The sequence below is a fragment of the Montipora capricornis genome, chromosome 6 (assembly GCF_036669925.1).
Source record: "Montipora capricornis isolate CH-2021 chromosome 6, ASM3666992v2, whole genome shotgun sequence".
Taxonomy (NCBI): Eukaryota; Metazoa; Cnidaria; class Anthozoa; order Scleractinia; family Acroporidae; genus Montipora; species Montipora capricornis.
The window spans coordinates 49300911-49315910 of record NC_090888.1 but is presented as its reverse complement, the minus strand read 5'-3'; the positions used below and the strand labels follow the sequence as shown (position 1 = coordinate 49315910).

The 15000-nt window shown below is 39.3% G+C and overlaps 1 protein-coding gene and 1 long non-coding RNA gene across 3 annotated transcripts in view; one reads left to right on the top strand and one right to left on the bottom strand.

The window, feature by feature from the left end:
- LOC138052349 (uncharacterized) overlaps positions 1-15000 on the bottom strand; it is a 183548-nt gene that overhangs the window by 151986 nt on the left and 16562 nt on the right. The window lies entirely within an intron of this gene.
- The window catches only part of LOC138052348 (nudC domain-containing protein 3-like), a 35271-nt gene that overhangs the window by 8921 nt on the left and 11350 nt on the right, over positions 1-15000 (top strand). For both annotated transcript variants that reach the window (XM_068898805.1, XM_068898806.1), the window contains exons 2-3: positions 5465-5587; positions 6795-6913. In XM_068898805.1, the coding sequence (XP_068754906.1) occupies positions 5465-5587; positions 6795-6913 (242 nt within the window). The remainder of the gene's footprint in view (positions 1-5464; positions 5588-6794; positions 6914-15000) is intronic.

The following is a 15000-nucleotide window of genomic DNA, read 5'->3' as shown; positions in this document are numbered from 1 at the left end:
GTCCCATTTCATGCGAGCTTCCAGCAATTTGAAGGGGATTTTGAGGGGGTATTCCTTTTTTACTTTTGGTGGGGTTTTGAAGAAAACGAAGAAATTGATCAGATTCATTGATAATTGAAGATCTTGATGTTCCTTACACTTGTAGATCAATAAGATCAGGATAGCCATTTCAAGTTGATTTTCGTTTTTGGGTCTTAGGGCTGATGTGGTCGTTTTCTACCCACCCTCAGATGTTTATTTCCAAGCAATAGGATCGGATAGCATCGAGCAAGCCATCCTCTTTGAGCGGTGCCCGCAACGCGCGCGAGTAAAGACAGAACGCGTAAGTGGCAGGCTAGGGCGACCCCGTCCCGGCCATCTCGCGTCTCTTTCTGGTGCTCACTCGCCTGTCTCCTCCGCAGAAGCATGTTTGCTATTATTACTGGAATACCAAGCGGGAGCCTCTGCGGAGGAGAGAAGCGAGGGGCACCAGAAAGAGAAACGCGAAATGACTGCGGTGCAGTCGCTCCGGTTTAGCACTCTTTGCTGGCTTGCATCGCTCACCGCTCGAAAAGAATAGCTCGCTTGAGCCTATCCTTTGCCAAGGTGTGGCTGTACAATGTACCCTCCGTCTTTTTCGTTTTTTCCCCTACCTTCTTTCTACGCCTCTATTCTGAGTTTTTACTCAAACCCCAATACCGATATCTGTCAGTGATCAAAACAATTTTATCTTCAATATCTATTTGTTATGAATATGTACTCGGGGCATTTCGGTTTTTCAAGTGACAAGGATGATCGATTGATAGCCATTCTTTTGGATCACTTCCGTCGCTTGAAGTCTGTCCGGGTTATTTATCCAAAATTTTCAAAAAAAGTTCTTCGTCTAGGGGTATCCCAGAGCCGATGTACACGGGTATTCTTTGAAAGGGGTTTACTATCATGCCCAACTAGAAGAAAGGGTTTCGCTGGTTGATAAGACGAAAGTTGACTCACTGCTACTAATTCCACAGTCCCCTTTAGCTGTAGAGGACTTAAATATGTCCTGTGGTTTCGGTTGGAACTGAACATCCATCTGGTCAATTGCTGTTCTGCAGCCAACTCCGTGGGATGGCTTCGTCACGTGATGTTATAACACAAATCAGATAATATTTTACTCGACGCAATGGTACTAGTGCTGTTTCGTAACAGTGTTGTTCATGGTTAAAAGAGGATTCTAAAATGAAAAATTGTGCTAAAAACGTTCAAAAAAAGAAAGAACCTTACAACAACGAGACGATAATTTCACGGAATGTGCAACTCTTTTGCGTGACATTCGTTTTGGAATGCGAATTATTGGTGAAAAAGGTCATATGTTTTTTTTTCTTCATTTTTTTTTTCTACAGGCAAGAAAAATATTTGAGTGATTGGCTTTATCATTTATGAACAAATTACGGTAAGCAAGAACTGCAAGGACGCACATCTTCATTGATCATTTCTTTGGCAGTGTGTTTTGTTGATCTTTCCGGTTAAAAATTGAGTAAGATAGGGAGCTCCTAGGATTACATCGCGTTATTTTAAACTAACAGTAACAACAGTAAGTCTACCCAATTGTCTTCAATTTTGTAATAAGTTTCGCTCGGGGTTTCGCTGTGTATGTGAATCAAATTTTACGTCAATTTATTGGACTACGCATCAACGCGATCGACGACTGTTATCTTTGTCTAGACCTAAGATAAATAAAATGATATGTGGTCTGCTTGTATGATCGTTAAATATATTGAAAGGTCATTGAAGTACTTCAAGGCGCTCTTTGCTGCCATTTTCAATCAGAAAGGGAAAAAAGATGCATTATTTGTAAACTGAAGGTTTGGCCGTGACCTCTTGCATGACATGCATCCGCTCAGCAATTTGCATTGAATTTTTGGTCAAACTAGCCCGAACTCTTTTCAAACTGGATGCGCTAATTTTTGCGGGCCAAAATCGACAGTTGGAGATAATGACCTACAAGGATAAAGCTTTCACCTGATGTACAATATGACACGTAAATTTATATACTAGGATTTTTATAGGCCTTTAAAGTTGGCCTTTATTTCACCTCAACCCAAAAGATGGAAAGTGGGTTATTTCAACGGGTTTTTATGTTGTCTTAAACTTGACAAAAGTACATGAAGTTTACATTGTTAACACGACAAAGGGTCCTTTTACCAATATCCAAAAAAGCAAACCGGGAATTCAACGCGTTGTCGCATACGGAGTTAACGAAGTTGCAGAATTTTTCATTGTTTTTCCGGGGGGTTGGGGGCCGCCTCGGCGTAATTTGAACTTTTGGATTTTTCGGAAAAAGCAAACCGCTATGGAACTTTTTATTTCCATTTTTGAAAATAGTTCACCAAATGGGTCTTTTAGGTAGAATAAAATAAATTGTGAAATTTTGCAACTGTCAGCGGATTCTCGATATTTACAGTCAGGGCCTCTTAAGCAGAAATTATAATTTAAATGTATCTCAATTTCCTTTCATACTATCGTAGGTGGGGGCAGATGTAGTGAAAACTACATTGTACCTATTACTAGTTTTAAAAATTGATAAAGAGTAGTGTGTTCTATTTTGGAATAATGTCTTCTCTGGTTTCCACGATATTTCAAGTTTTAGTTTAAAAAGTGATGATGGAATAAAGTGTACATGTACACATGCCTGTAATAAATCCCAAAATTGAGAATTTCTCAGAAAATATTGGATGGGTGTTTTTCAAAACATGGCACCAGTAATGTACATCAGATAAGGCACAAAGTGACACCTATTACGTTGTTGCCGTGGCAACACTCGTTTCCAGTCCCTCTTTGCAATAAACCAAATATCTCAGATTTTGAACAGATTAGTACAGGCAGGTGGTCAGACTTGAAATACATCAGCTTAAAACAGAAGTGAACATGTCTTATTAAGACAATAAAAGGACAAAATCAATCCTGCATTAAAATGGTTGCCATTGCAACAGCATAGAGGGTATTATTTTGTGATTTACTTGGTGTAGATTACTCCTTCCAAGTTTGAACGACACCCATCCAATATTTTCAAGGATGATAATTCTTAATTTTTTGATTCATTACCAAGGGTGCTGCCTAAGAACATTTTCTGGGAGCCCTTCCTGCTTCCAACATTAAAAGTTAGTAGCCCGAGTGATTTTTTCAGGAGCCCAGAATTAATTAATTAACCAAAGACCCCCTTCCCGCCGAAGTCAAGTGGTTTGCTTTAGCTATAATTATACGAGATGTAAATGTGCCACAGAACATGATGACTTACATGTACCAAAAAACTGGTGTGTACCTTACAAAGCATTTCTGGGTACACGTACATACAGTGTATGACTTGTACTTGACCCAGAAATCTAAGTACACACTGAAATCGTACCTAAGTTGTCGCGTTTCGCGATTTTTAATCGTGTCAACTTTCTCTGATACGCACCTGCTTTCTGACAGGCATCACTCACAGCTATTTTAGTTTCATTTGGGATCAAGCTATTTCAGCTATTTTAATTCAGTTCATAGTTTAGTCTTTCACCATTTCATGTCGGAATAGTAAAAGTGATTTGTTTGTTTGTTTGTTATTTGTTTGCTCGCACGTCTTAAGTGCATAAAGATCCAGGTATTTGGAGTTAGGGAAGAACCTTCCACGATCCAATCGTATCATTGTATACTGAAATGACTACGTAATTCCACCTTTACTCGACAAAAAAGTATTACTTACCTGTTGCGAGAGCTCCAGTGGTGTTACCGGGCAAAAAACCAAGTAAAAACCTTCAACAATTAACGCGGGAAAAAGGAGATTCGCACGTGCGGCACGTTAAAATGTTTGGTATGTACTATGGTGCAGACATCACCAAAACATGAAATATTTTCTTTCAGCATTTAATTCAACGTTAAGAAATCACATTACAAATAATATTATACCACGTTTTACTAGTAGGTTCTTGAGAGCCGATGGGATGAACATTCTTTTGTCGCGTAACTTTCTGCAAGTTTAACTTCCCTTACGTATGTAAATGTAAAAACAGAGGGAACGTATGATCATGTCGGTTTTCCATATTTGGGAATCACTATGAAACCCAGTCTCCGTGTTTTATCAGGAGGTAACGCTACGAAAGCCCTCAGCAATGTTATGTTAATGTTAACATAATTATTTACATTGTACAAGTCAAAGAGTTGTTTATTTGTGGAATTTGCTTGGCTGCCGCCTTTCCAACCATATAGCTTTTTTCATTGTTTAATCTCCAGCAAGGATGAATCACCTTGTGATAAGTTCGGCGCCCATTCGGGCTACTCGTTCAGAAACTTGGTCGCCCACGCTGGCAAGTAAGGCGTCCCAGGTGACCGGGCGACCGTTAGGCAGCAACCTTGCATTACAGTCATTTGCAAATTGCTTTTTACATCATCAATTTTTTAACAAAGACTTGAATATCTCTGGAATGAAAGAAGGTACTCCAAAATAGAAAACACCATTCTTCATCATTTTGAAAGATCTTTAAAATAAGCAAATTAAAGATATAGTTTTACTTCATAGGCACTTTAAATTTCGTGATATTGTTAAATTGCATGTATACATGTTTATATTTATGTATGAACATATCTTTGCTAATAAGCTTTGCAATTTTTAAGTATCTCTCGTATCTGAGCAACATAATTATTCATCACAAAGTGCATCTACTCAACAATTATTTGTTTCTCAGTTTAGAATTAATATAAGGAAGTTTTGTCCCACTGTTGTTGATTGTTGGTAAATACTACTGGAATGACCTCCCTCTTTCTGTACATACATGTAGTATTTCATCTAAACTTCTTTTAAAAGGGCACTTTACCAATATTAGTTCGCTCAGTATTGAACTCAGTTTATTGCAGTCATGGTGTGTGTGTATGTATCTGTGAGTGTGTTTGCGTGTTTGTGCTTGAAAAATGATACATTAAGGACCGTGCCTACTATTGTTATTGCGCTTACATTCTGCGCATCTTGAGATACTCGGGTTTCCTATCGGTGATGCTTACCAATACAGTGATATTTTTGCATGGGTTAAAACTATCCGGAAAAAGTAGATCTTAGTAAGTATCCTTGGTATCCAAAAAGAAAATTGGGGGTAGCCTTGCATTTTTGAGAGAGAATTAAGTTTTCAATTTGAGAAAGAGCGCCATACATTGCTTTGTATTTTAAAGCTTTTTACAAATATTATTCATCAATTATCTTTGAAAAATGCGTGGTAACCCCCAATTTTCTTTTTGGATTTCAATAACACTTATTGAGATCTACATTTGCTGCATAATCATAAACCGGGGCAAAAATACCTTTAAATTAGCAGGCGCTATCCTTAATAGCAGGTACATTGTATTTCAAGGGCCTTATCCGGTCTTTACCATATTGTGCCCTTCTCCATTCTTGTTTCTCATCTTTCCTATAACGTGATGAATGGAGAAAAAACCCTATATACAGTACCTAACCCTAAACAAGTTTTTCTTGGTTTAGGTTTTTAAGAGATATCAAGAAATTCCTTATAGAAATGAAACAAGTAAAAGAACAGGAAAGCCCGAAGCAAGAGCTGATCTCCCGTCAACACTGAATTCAACAAGTCTTGCATCTGATGATTGTGTGAGTTTTCTTCCGGAGGTTGATGTTGATGATTAATTTTCTGATCAGTGTACTGTTATTGTCCTTGTTTCTCTGCAGTTACCGTACTTATTTGGCTACAAGCCGAGCTTGGCTATAAGCCGAGACCCCAAACTTCTTACGGAAAAAATCAACTTGATTGACACGAATTGTAAATGCGTAATACTCGGCTATAAGCTGAGACCCATTTTAGGTCTTGATGTGTATTATCGACTATGGAATTTTCGTAATTTAAAATACAAATTGACATTGACTGAAAAATTATACTCAAAGCAATCAAATGAACACGAAAGATAAGAAACAAACAAGCAACGTGATCGTGAGGTGTTGAATATTATTAAACAATTTCTGACCTCACAGGAAACGTGTCTTCGTTCAAGCGAAGAACCAGGCTTGGCGCGATATTCCCGAGGAGATGGTGAGGCGGTCGTTTAAGACTTGCGGCACCTCTATAACACACTCGACGGCACAGAAGACGATGCAGTCTTCGACGAGAATATTCCAGAACAAAAAAAAATGTGAAGACGAGGAAATGGACGACGAATTCGAGACAGACAGCAAGGAAGAAGACGAGCAATAAGATCACAAACGCAACAACACAAAGGGCTCCTTTTAGCTTTACGAGCCACTAAGTAATAAAAGTCCATATTACACCAACAACATCGAAACAACAACTTCTCTTCATTTTACAACTAATATAGTTCGGCTTGTAAGTGAATACGCGTTCATTTGTTACTGTTTTAATTTCCTGAGAAAATTCTTTTTATCAAAAATACTCGGCTATAAGCCGAGACCCCTTCTACGGGTTCAAATTTGCCCAAATTGAGTGAGGATTTGTGTAAAAATCGCTCGGCTTATAGCTGAATAAGTACGGTACGTAATTATGCAGCATTGGTTGATTTGTATGTCAAGGGTGACTGCAGGTACAAAACACAGGTCACAAGTCTCAGGTCATTGTTTTAGCAATGCAGTAAGAATCCTTAACGTTCATTAAAGCTAACCATAGGCCTAAACAAAAGTTTTTAGGCCTAATGTTAGCATTTGGTAAATGGTTAGGGTTGTTTCTTTTTAGTAAACAATGAATGGTGTTTTGTACCGCAAAGGCAAGTGTGCCCTCAACAGTCTCTGTTCATGCATGTGTATACATGTACATGTATTAATAACTTGCTGAATGACCATACATGTATAGGCCACACCATCCCCTTCAGAGACAGAAACCCAACCAGCTGAAGCAGCAATTGAAATAGAATCATCACATCCTCATGGGATCCAGTCAGGGCCAACATGTAGTGCAGTGGCAGCAGACAGGTACCAGAACTTTGAATTCCTTTTTACTTGAAAAGCTCTCTGCCTGTTTTATGCCTCCTCTTTATAGCTAGCCGTTTGTTTTAAGATTGACATATGTACATGTATGTGTAATATACATTTTTTACCCCAGGCCTGTACATGTATTTGTAAATTTCCAGATTGTATGGGTTTTATTCCCAGGTATAAAATGTACATCATTCTATGACAATTTTTTCCTTATGCATGTGATCAATGCTAACCTAAACTTACAGATGTAATGCACCCCATCAAAGCTTGTGCATGAGGGAGCTTTTACAAGTTGTTTCCAAACAAGCTCTATAAGGAGCATGGAATTACATGATGCGATCAGCCGTAGCAGTGTCATGTACAGTACCAGTGAAAAGTAACTCATGAGAGGATTTGGTGAAAGGGAGTTAAAGCATGCTGTTGTCGTTCAGTAAAACAAACGGTGATCACATTTACCATGCACAACAATAGCAGATCAAAACACAGAAAAGCAAGCACTGATCAACTTGAAAGAAAAAGGCCAAAACAAAATTACAGGACTGTGCAAAAGTTATGAGAGCAAATTTTGACGAATTTCGTGCTTTGTTCTCATCAAAATTTGTCGAATAATGCGCTTGAAATGGTGCGGAATTTTGGAACTTCCATGTGAAATTTGGTTCTTTACAGCGAAAAAACGAATACAAGTACAGTGTAGCTGAATTTTCGAACAGGTGAAATATCATGATATGGTGGACAGAATGAAATATCGGTTGTAAGGACAGGCAACAATAGAAATAACGTACCACAATGTATATTTGGTACTGTTGATCCAAGGAAACCACATTCCCATGAGGTAATTCTCCCATGAGTATATTTTGTTTCAGGACTTACCGTAATAATTACATTCTGTATTGATGTTTGTCCCAAATGTCTTGACCTGCAGTGTGTTTACCGGTAAACTTGGTTGAATCCATTCTTTCTCTTCTTGGAACACTCCAAGTAAAAGGATAAGACATTCACATGACGCATGTTTCCTCCATTAGTAAACAACCTTACATTTACATACAGCTTGTGTTTGTTTGCTGTTCATCAATAAGTGGTTTCACTTCAGCTGGAACTTGTAACGGACTTGTAATGCACTTGTAAATGTCTGGATATTTCATTGTTTTTGGTTGCTTTTCAAAGTAAACATACTACGCCAGGCCAACTTTCTACATGTACATGTATTCCAAACAATTCACTTACTACATGTGCATTGTACTATCGAAAAATCCAAGATTCGTGTACACGTAATGTACATGTAAGGCAAAAAACCAAACCTTACCGTAATTCACAACAGTGACCGTGATCCAGTTCCAGTTTTTCCACTTCTTGAGCTTTGTCATATTTCTGATTTTCGAGTTGATTAGGTCGAGAATTTGTTTTTGTCACCCTAAACCTCACGGACGGAACCTACTATCCATACAGAAAGCCCAACAACGAACTCTCTACATTGACAGCAATTCCAACCATCTGCCTACAATAATAAAACACCTGCCTGCAGTCATCGGCCGATGAATCTCCGACATTTCCTCAAGCAAAGAACACTTCAACAAAGCCAAACCACACTACCAAAGTGCACTTAACCCTAGATATGCTGTAGTCACTCCTGCAATTCTCTCAATCCCGGCTCCGTGAATATTGAGATTCGACAACAGTTTCACGAACATAGGTTCTACTGGTTTCTCTGCCTTTTATTTCGATCTCACAAGTTGTTGTTGTAGTAGTAGATTCGCTGCAACAGATACGAGTGTTTCTTATGAAAGCTGTCAAAAATGGGTTTCAAAAACAACGAGTGCGAAAATTCTACAAAACTTACATATGTTGACGAGTCCAGGTAGAAGTCAATCAAAAGCGACGTAGTCCATATTTTTTGTTCGATGGAAAGAATATTCAAACATTTTCAAACTAAACATGTCCGACTCTTCGAGCACATGGCATATGACCCAGAGGTATCATGGGAGATGACGTGTACTCTAGTTCCGGTTCAGAAAGCAGTTCCGGTGACAACATCGCACCCCCCATGAACGCCCTTTGACCGAAGTTCATGACATTTGAAATTCATTCTTGTTATCAAGCAGGCCGTTGAGCCAAGCTCACTGTCCTTCTTCATCATCTGCCGCTTCTAGCAAACAAATCTTGGTAACTGGTCGCTTGAAAAAAGATCCTTTAGCTTTCACTTCGACACTCCTCACTAATCCATCCTTGCCAGGGAACACGCCTGCAACTCGACCTAAGGGCCACTGGTTCCTTGGAACATTATCATCAGCGATCAGGACGAGGTCTCCAATGCGTGGGTTTCTTCGAACTTTGTTCCACTTTTGTCTTTCTTGCAACGATGGGACATATTCTCTCAACCAACGCTTCCAGTAATGATTGGCAAGAACTTGAGCTTGTCTCCATCTCTTCCTGTTCATCCTTTCATTCTCTTCAAAAGCTTCCGGGGGCAGGTTCGTAGAAGGGCGAATGTTCAAGAAATGATTTGGCGTGAGAGGTTCGCTGTTATCAGGGCTGAAAGGGTTTCTTGTCAGAGGTTCTAGAGTTAGCGATACGCTCAGCCTCGGTAAACACTGTTTGGAGAACCTCTTCATTGATAAGATCTTTTCCCAGGATGGCCTTCAAGCTTCGTTTTACCGTTTTCACTAATCGTTCCCAGACTCCGGACATGTGGGAGGCCCCAGGAGGGTGGAACACCCACGCACCCCATCCACGCTGCATCAATTCTCTTCCAACCTTGTCATTATCAATTTGATTTACGGCATCCCTGATTTCGCGATCTGCCCCAACAAAGTTCGTCCCGTTATCTGACCGCAGTTCTCTCACATGGCCTCTTCGATTCAGGAGTCGGGTCAAAACAAGAATGAAATCATCCGTATCTAGAGACTTCGCGACTTCGATGTGTACTGCCCGCGAATTCAGACACACAAAAATCGCCCCCCAACATTTCTCTGCAACTCTTCCTCTCCCTCTTTTCACGTGAAAGGGTCCTAAGTAATCGACTCCACTGAACGTGAAAGGGGGTTCATACGGGGTCAGCCTAACTTTGGGCAGCTCGGCCATTTCTTGATTCATCTTTCGGGGCATAAGCTTCTTACATAGTAAGCACTTCCCAAGAACCTCCTTTATAGCTACTCTAGGCTTCACCATCCAGAACTCTTCCCTGAGAAAGAACAAGACCTGTTCAGTTCCACAGTGACCATTCCTTTCGTGCAAATAACGTATCAGGATTCTTGAGACGTGATGGTCTTTAGGCAGGATCATCGGATTCATGGCATTGGATGAGATAGGAGCTCTCGAAATTCTACCACCGACCGTCATGACTCCATCCATGACTGGTTTGAGCTTCAAAATGTGGCTTGATGCCTTCACTTGACATCCTGCTTTGAGATCTTTTATCTCATGAGGAAAGGCCTTTCGCTGCACCAAAGATACAACCTCTCTCTTCGACCTTTCAATGGTATCTGATGAATTGCGCCATTGATTAACACCGGTTTGCTCGTGGATTTTTGAGTTAACAGTGTCCAGGATGGATTTGCTGATTTTACCAACGTCGCTTTTAGCTGGGTTTATCAGGCGGCATTTAGTGTGGTTTTCGAAGTCTGGTTTGTGGTCTTTCAGTGTCAAGAAAGCAGTAGACTCAGCCATGGGGTCAGTACGGTTGGATAATTTCAGTTCTTCGACGATGTCCTTGAATTCTTCAGCGATATTTGTGGGGATGTGTTCTTGTGCGTGTTTGTAGGATTTAGTGACATTTTCCGTGAGCAATTTCGTGTAATCGCTTGGGTGCATTTCGTAATAATTTCTTGTTTTGTCGGCGGGAACAAAAATATTCGTAGAAGACTTTATCTTCTTCTTGTCACGTTCTAATTCTTTCATGAATTCGTTATTCACATCTCTGAATTTCACGTTCTCAATCAGTCTCGCAACGTCGTCTTCAAACGCTTTTATCTCTGTGACTGAAGGGGCGCTTAGTTTTGATTTCAGACCGTAGGTGTTAGCCTGTGAGCCTGTTGGCCTGTGGGCGGCTCTGTCTTGATCGGTGTCGTTGTTTGCTTGATTTAGGAAGAAGTGTGCTTAATAGACGCTCCGAAATGTTTAGTAAATGTCGTCATGTAATATAACACCATTGTTTTAGATGTCACCTTTGTCTATATGCGCTTGTAATAAATTTGAACTGCCAGATGCCTGAAGATCGCCAACCGGCGTGAAACTCAGAGTAGCAACAGCTGATCTTTGCCTTGTGTCTTTACTTTGTTTTCGCTCTACTTGTAATGGTATTGAGCGCTCTTCACCTTCACGCCACACTATAAACTTGGTATATATATATATATATATATAATGAAATGACGTGATAAATTGATCATCAGCTAAAAGTGCTCAATGGGTTTACCAGAGCTTTGAATAGATACGTAGACTTGAACTAGGTCAAAAACATTTATTTGCTACTCCGAGTTTCATGCTTCTCACGAAGCAATCATCAGGCAACTGCCAAAAAGAAGGAATACATGGTGTTTTACAGTGATTTTGAAAATAACGGTAGCAATTCACTATAGGCTGGGGTGCATAGCAACGGTTAAACAATACAAACTGTTTCCAGTGAGCTGCTAAAAATAAGCCTTAAATAATTACGCTATTGAGAAGGAATTTCTTTGCATGTCTGCAACTTGTTACAAGCTCATTTCTGTTGTTAAGGGTCGCCAAATCTGGTCTACAAATTATATAGTATTTCTCCCACAGACATAAATTACACTTCTTCGTTACATTTGAATAGGATCTCGCATGCCTAACAATCCGCCATTTAATGTGATAGTCGACTTTCTTGTCTTTCAAACCCCACGGTTTGGCAGCTTTTAACTCAAACCCTCAACAGATCGAAAGAATCAAGAAGGGCTTCTGCCAAATTTTCCGTGAAAACGACTTAAAGATCACAGTCGAAGCAAACACCACCAAAGTAAATTTCTTAGACGTCACCCTTGACCTCCAATCTGGAAAGCATTATCCCTACACAAAAGAAGGAAACATCCCACTCTACGTTCACAAGAAATCCAATCACCCCCCATCCATCCTAAAGAACATACCGGAATCCATAAACAAGCGCCTCTCAGAAATTTCCTCCGACAAAGAATCATTTGATAAAGCGAAAGAAACCTACCAAGATGCACTCAACAAGAGCGGCTACATATATAATCTAACCTACAGAAAAACAACTCCAGAAACCAAACACCGCAAGAATAGGCCTAGAAACATCACCTGGTTCAATCCTCCGTACAGCCAAAACGTCAAAACAAAGGTTGGAAAGTGTTTCCTCACCCTAATCGGCAAGCACTTCCCAAAATCACACCCTTTGCACAGAATTTTCAACCGGAACACTCTCAAAATTAGTTATAGCTGCATGAGCAATGTAAAAACAATTATCTCCAACCAAAATAAAGCCGTCATTAACAAGTCATCAAATCCACCCGCTCAAACTATCAACACTTGCAACTGCCGTGACAAAAGATCCTGCTCTCTAGACGGAAAGTGCAACGTGCGGAATACCATCTATCAAGCAGAGGTCACAACATCTCAGTCAAAGCAAACTTACATCGGTCTTTGCGACACATCATTCAAATCACGTTATAGAAACCACACATGTTCCTTTAGAAATGAACGCTACAGAAATTCCACTGAACTTAGTAAATATGTATGGGGTTTGAAAGACAAGAAAGTCGACTATCACATTAAATGGCGGATTGTTAGGCATGCGAGATCCTATTCAAATGTAACGAAGAAGTGTAATTTATGTCTGTGGGAGAAATACTATATAATTTGTAGACCAGATTTGGCGACCCTTAACAACAGAAATGAGCTTGTAACAAGTTGCAGACATGCAAAGAAATTCCTTCTCAATAGCGTAATTATTTAAGGCTTATTTTTAGCAGCTCACTGGAAACAGTTTGTATTGTTTAACCGTTGCTATGCACCCCAGCCTATAGTGAATTGCTACCGTTATTTTCAAAATCACTGTAAAACACCATGTATTCCTTCTTTTTGGCAGTTGCCTGATGATTGCTTCGTGAGAAGCATGAAACTCGGAGTAGCAAATAAATGTTTTTGACCTAGTTCAAGTCTACGTATCTCTATATATATATATATATAGTTAAGTGTACGTAAGGAAAAGCTACGAAGAGACAAACTCTTGACTGTTCTGGACGAAGTTTAATGCGACGTTTCGGCCGTTCGGCCTTCTTCAGGTTAAAAATTAAAAACTAAAAAAACTATTTACACTGAGTGCAAATCACAAAAACAGCAGCTTATATATACAGAGCAGAAATATTGAAATTAAGGAAACGAAACAAAACAAAGGTCAAAGCTACAAGGTGACATGGATTTGACAATCAAAGACAAATAAAGAACTATAACAAAGGTCTAAATTCCAAGGTGACATAGATTTAACAATCAAAAACAAATAAAGAACTATAGGTGACATATCGATAAAAATGCATCGTATTGGGAAAATGTCAACTCACAACTACTCAATTGTAGTAATTAATGCTGTGTTTCAATCTAGATTCCCGCCTTTTATTAAGACCATGAGGATTAAGGGTAAATAATTGCGCAGTCCAATAGGCCTCCCTAGTGAGTAACAATTGTTCAAGATGTAAAGAATTTTCAAAAGACCTAATTTGTTCGATAATGATGAAATTTATTTGTGAAATTTCATGTTCAGAGTTATTATAGTGGATAGCCAATTCACAAGTTCTTTTGTTCTTCAGCATGTTCGACTTGTGGTTCCGGAATCTTACTTTAAATTCAGTCGAGGTGGAGCCCACATATTGCAGGTTGCATTTGGCACAAGTGGCCAAATAAATAACATTTTGCGATGAACAAGAAAGTTTTTGTTGAATGGAATAATGACGACCAGTAGCTGAACTTTGAAATTTTGAAGCTTGAATTAAATAATTTTTACAAAGATCGCATTTCTTATTGCATTTTGAACAACCCCCATTTTCTTCTCTTTGATTTCTACAAGAGGTTACCTGAAATTTGGATGGCGCTAACATCTCCTTAAGATTTTTTGTTCTACGATAAGCGGGAAAAATTGACTTGGACAGAAAAATTTCTTTGACTTCTGGTGAAGATTGCAATAGATGAAAGTGATTTTTAATGACTTTTTGGATATCTGGCAAAATTGGATTGTAGTCAAGCACCAGTGGAAAAACTTTCTTATCTGGTTTTACCTTTTTGCTCAAAAGTTCAGATCTTGATATACTGAGAGCTTTGTCGAACTGTTTATCGACAAGCTCCGCCGGATAATTTTGAGATTTCAAATATCCTTTGTATTCCTTACACCTATTTTGAAGAAAGTCGTTGGTAGAACAATTGCGTTTGATTCTTAAAGCTACCCCAAAGGGGACTGCTCTTTTGCAATGTGAGGGATGTGAACTCGAAAAAGGCAGATAGAGGTGGCTATCGGTGGGTTTAGCATAAACATCAGTGCTAATAAACCCGTTACAAAAATGCAACGTGAGATCAAGGACATTCAAATGACTTTCGGAGTAAACCAATTCGAATTTAATAGTAGGGTACAAATCATTGATATAATCAGTGAATTCCAATAATTTAGGTAAACCCTGAGTCCAGAGGTCAAAAATATCGTCCCTGTATCTCCACCAAAGCATAGGTCTCAAGCTACCCTCAAATTTGGCTTTCTCGTCGATGATGCCCATCGCTAGATCTGCATAACTGCAGGCGTTTTTCGGTCTCATGGCCGTACCGTGTTTTTGAACAAAGCTCTGACCAGCAAACTGGCAATTATTTACCCTGAGACAAATTTCAACGGCTTCAACTAAGCAATCAGTGGAAGGAATGTTATCAGATCTGGAATTAAGTGCCTTTCTAACTGCTGAAATACCTAGATTGTTGTCAATGTTTGGAAACATTGACACTACATCCCAAGACGCAAGGAGGGACCCCTCAGGGAATGGGCCTTTTGCATTCAAATCTCCTAATTTGTTGATAAAATCCGTGGAATCCTTCACAAAGGATGGAAGACTCTGTGAAAGAGGTTTGAGGTAGAATTC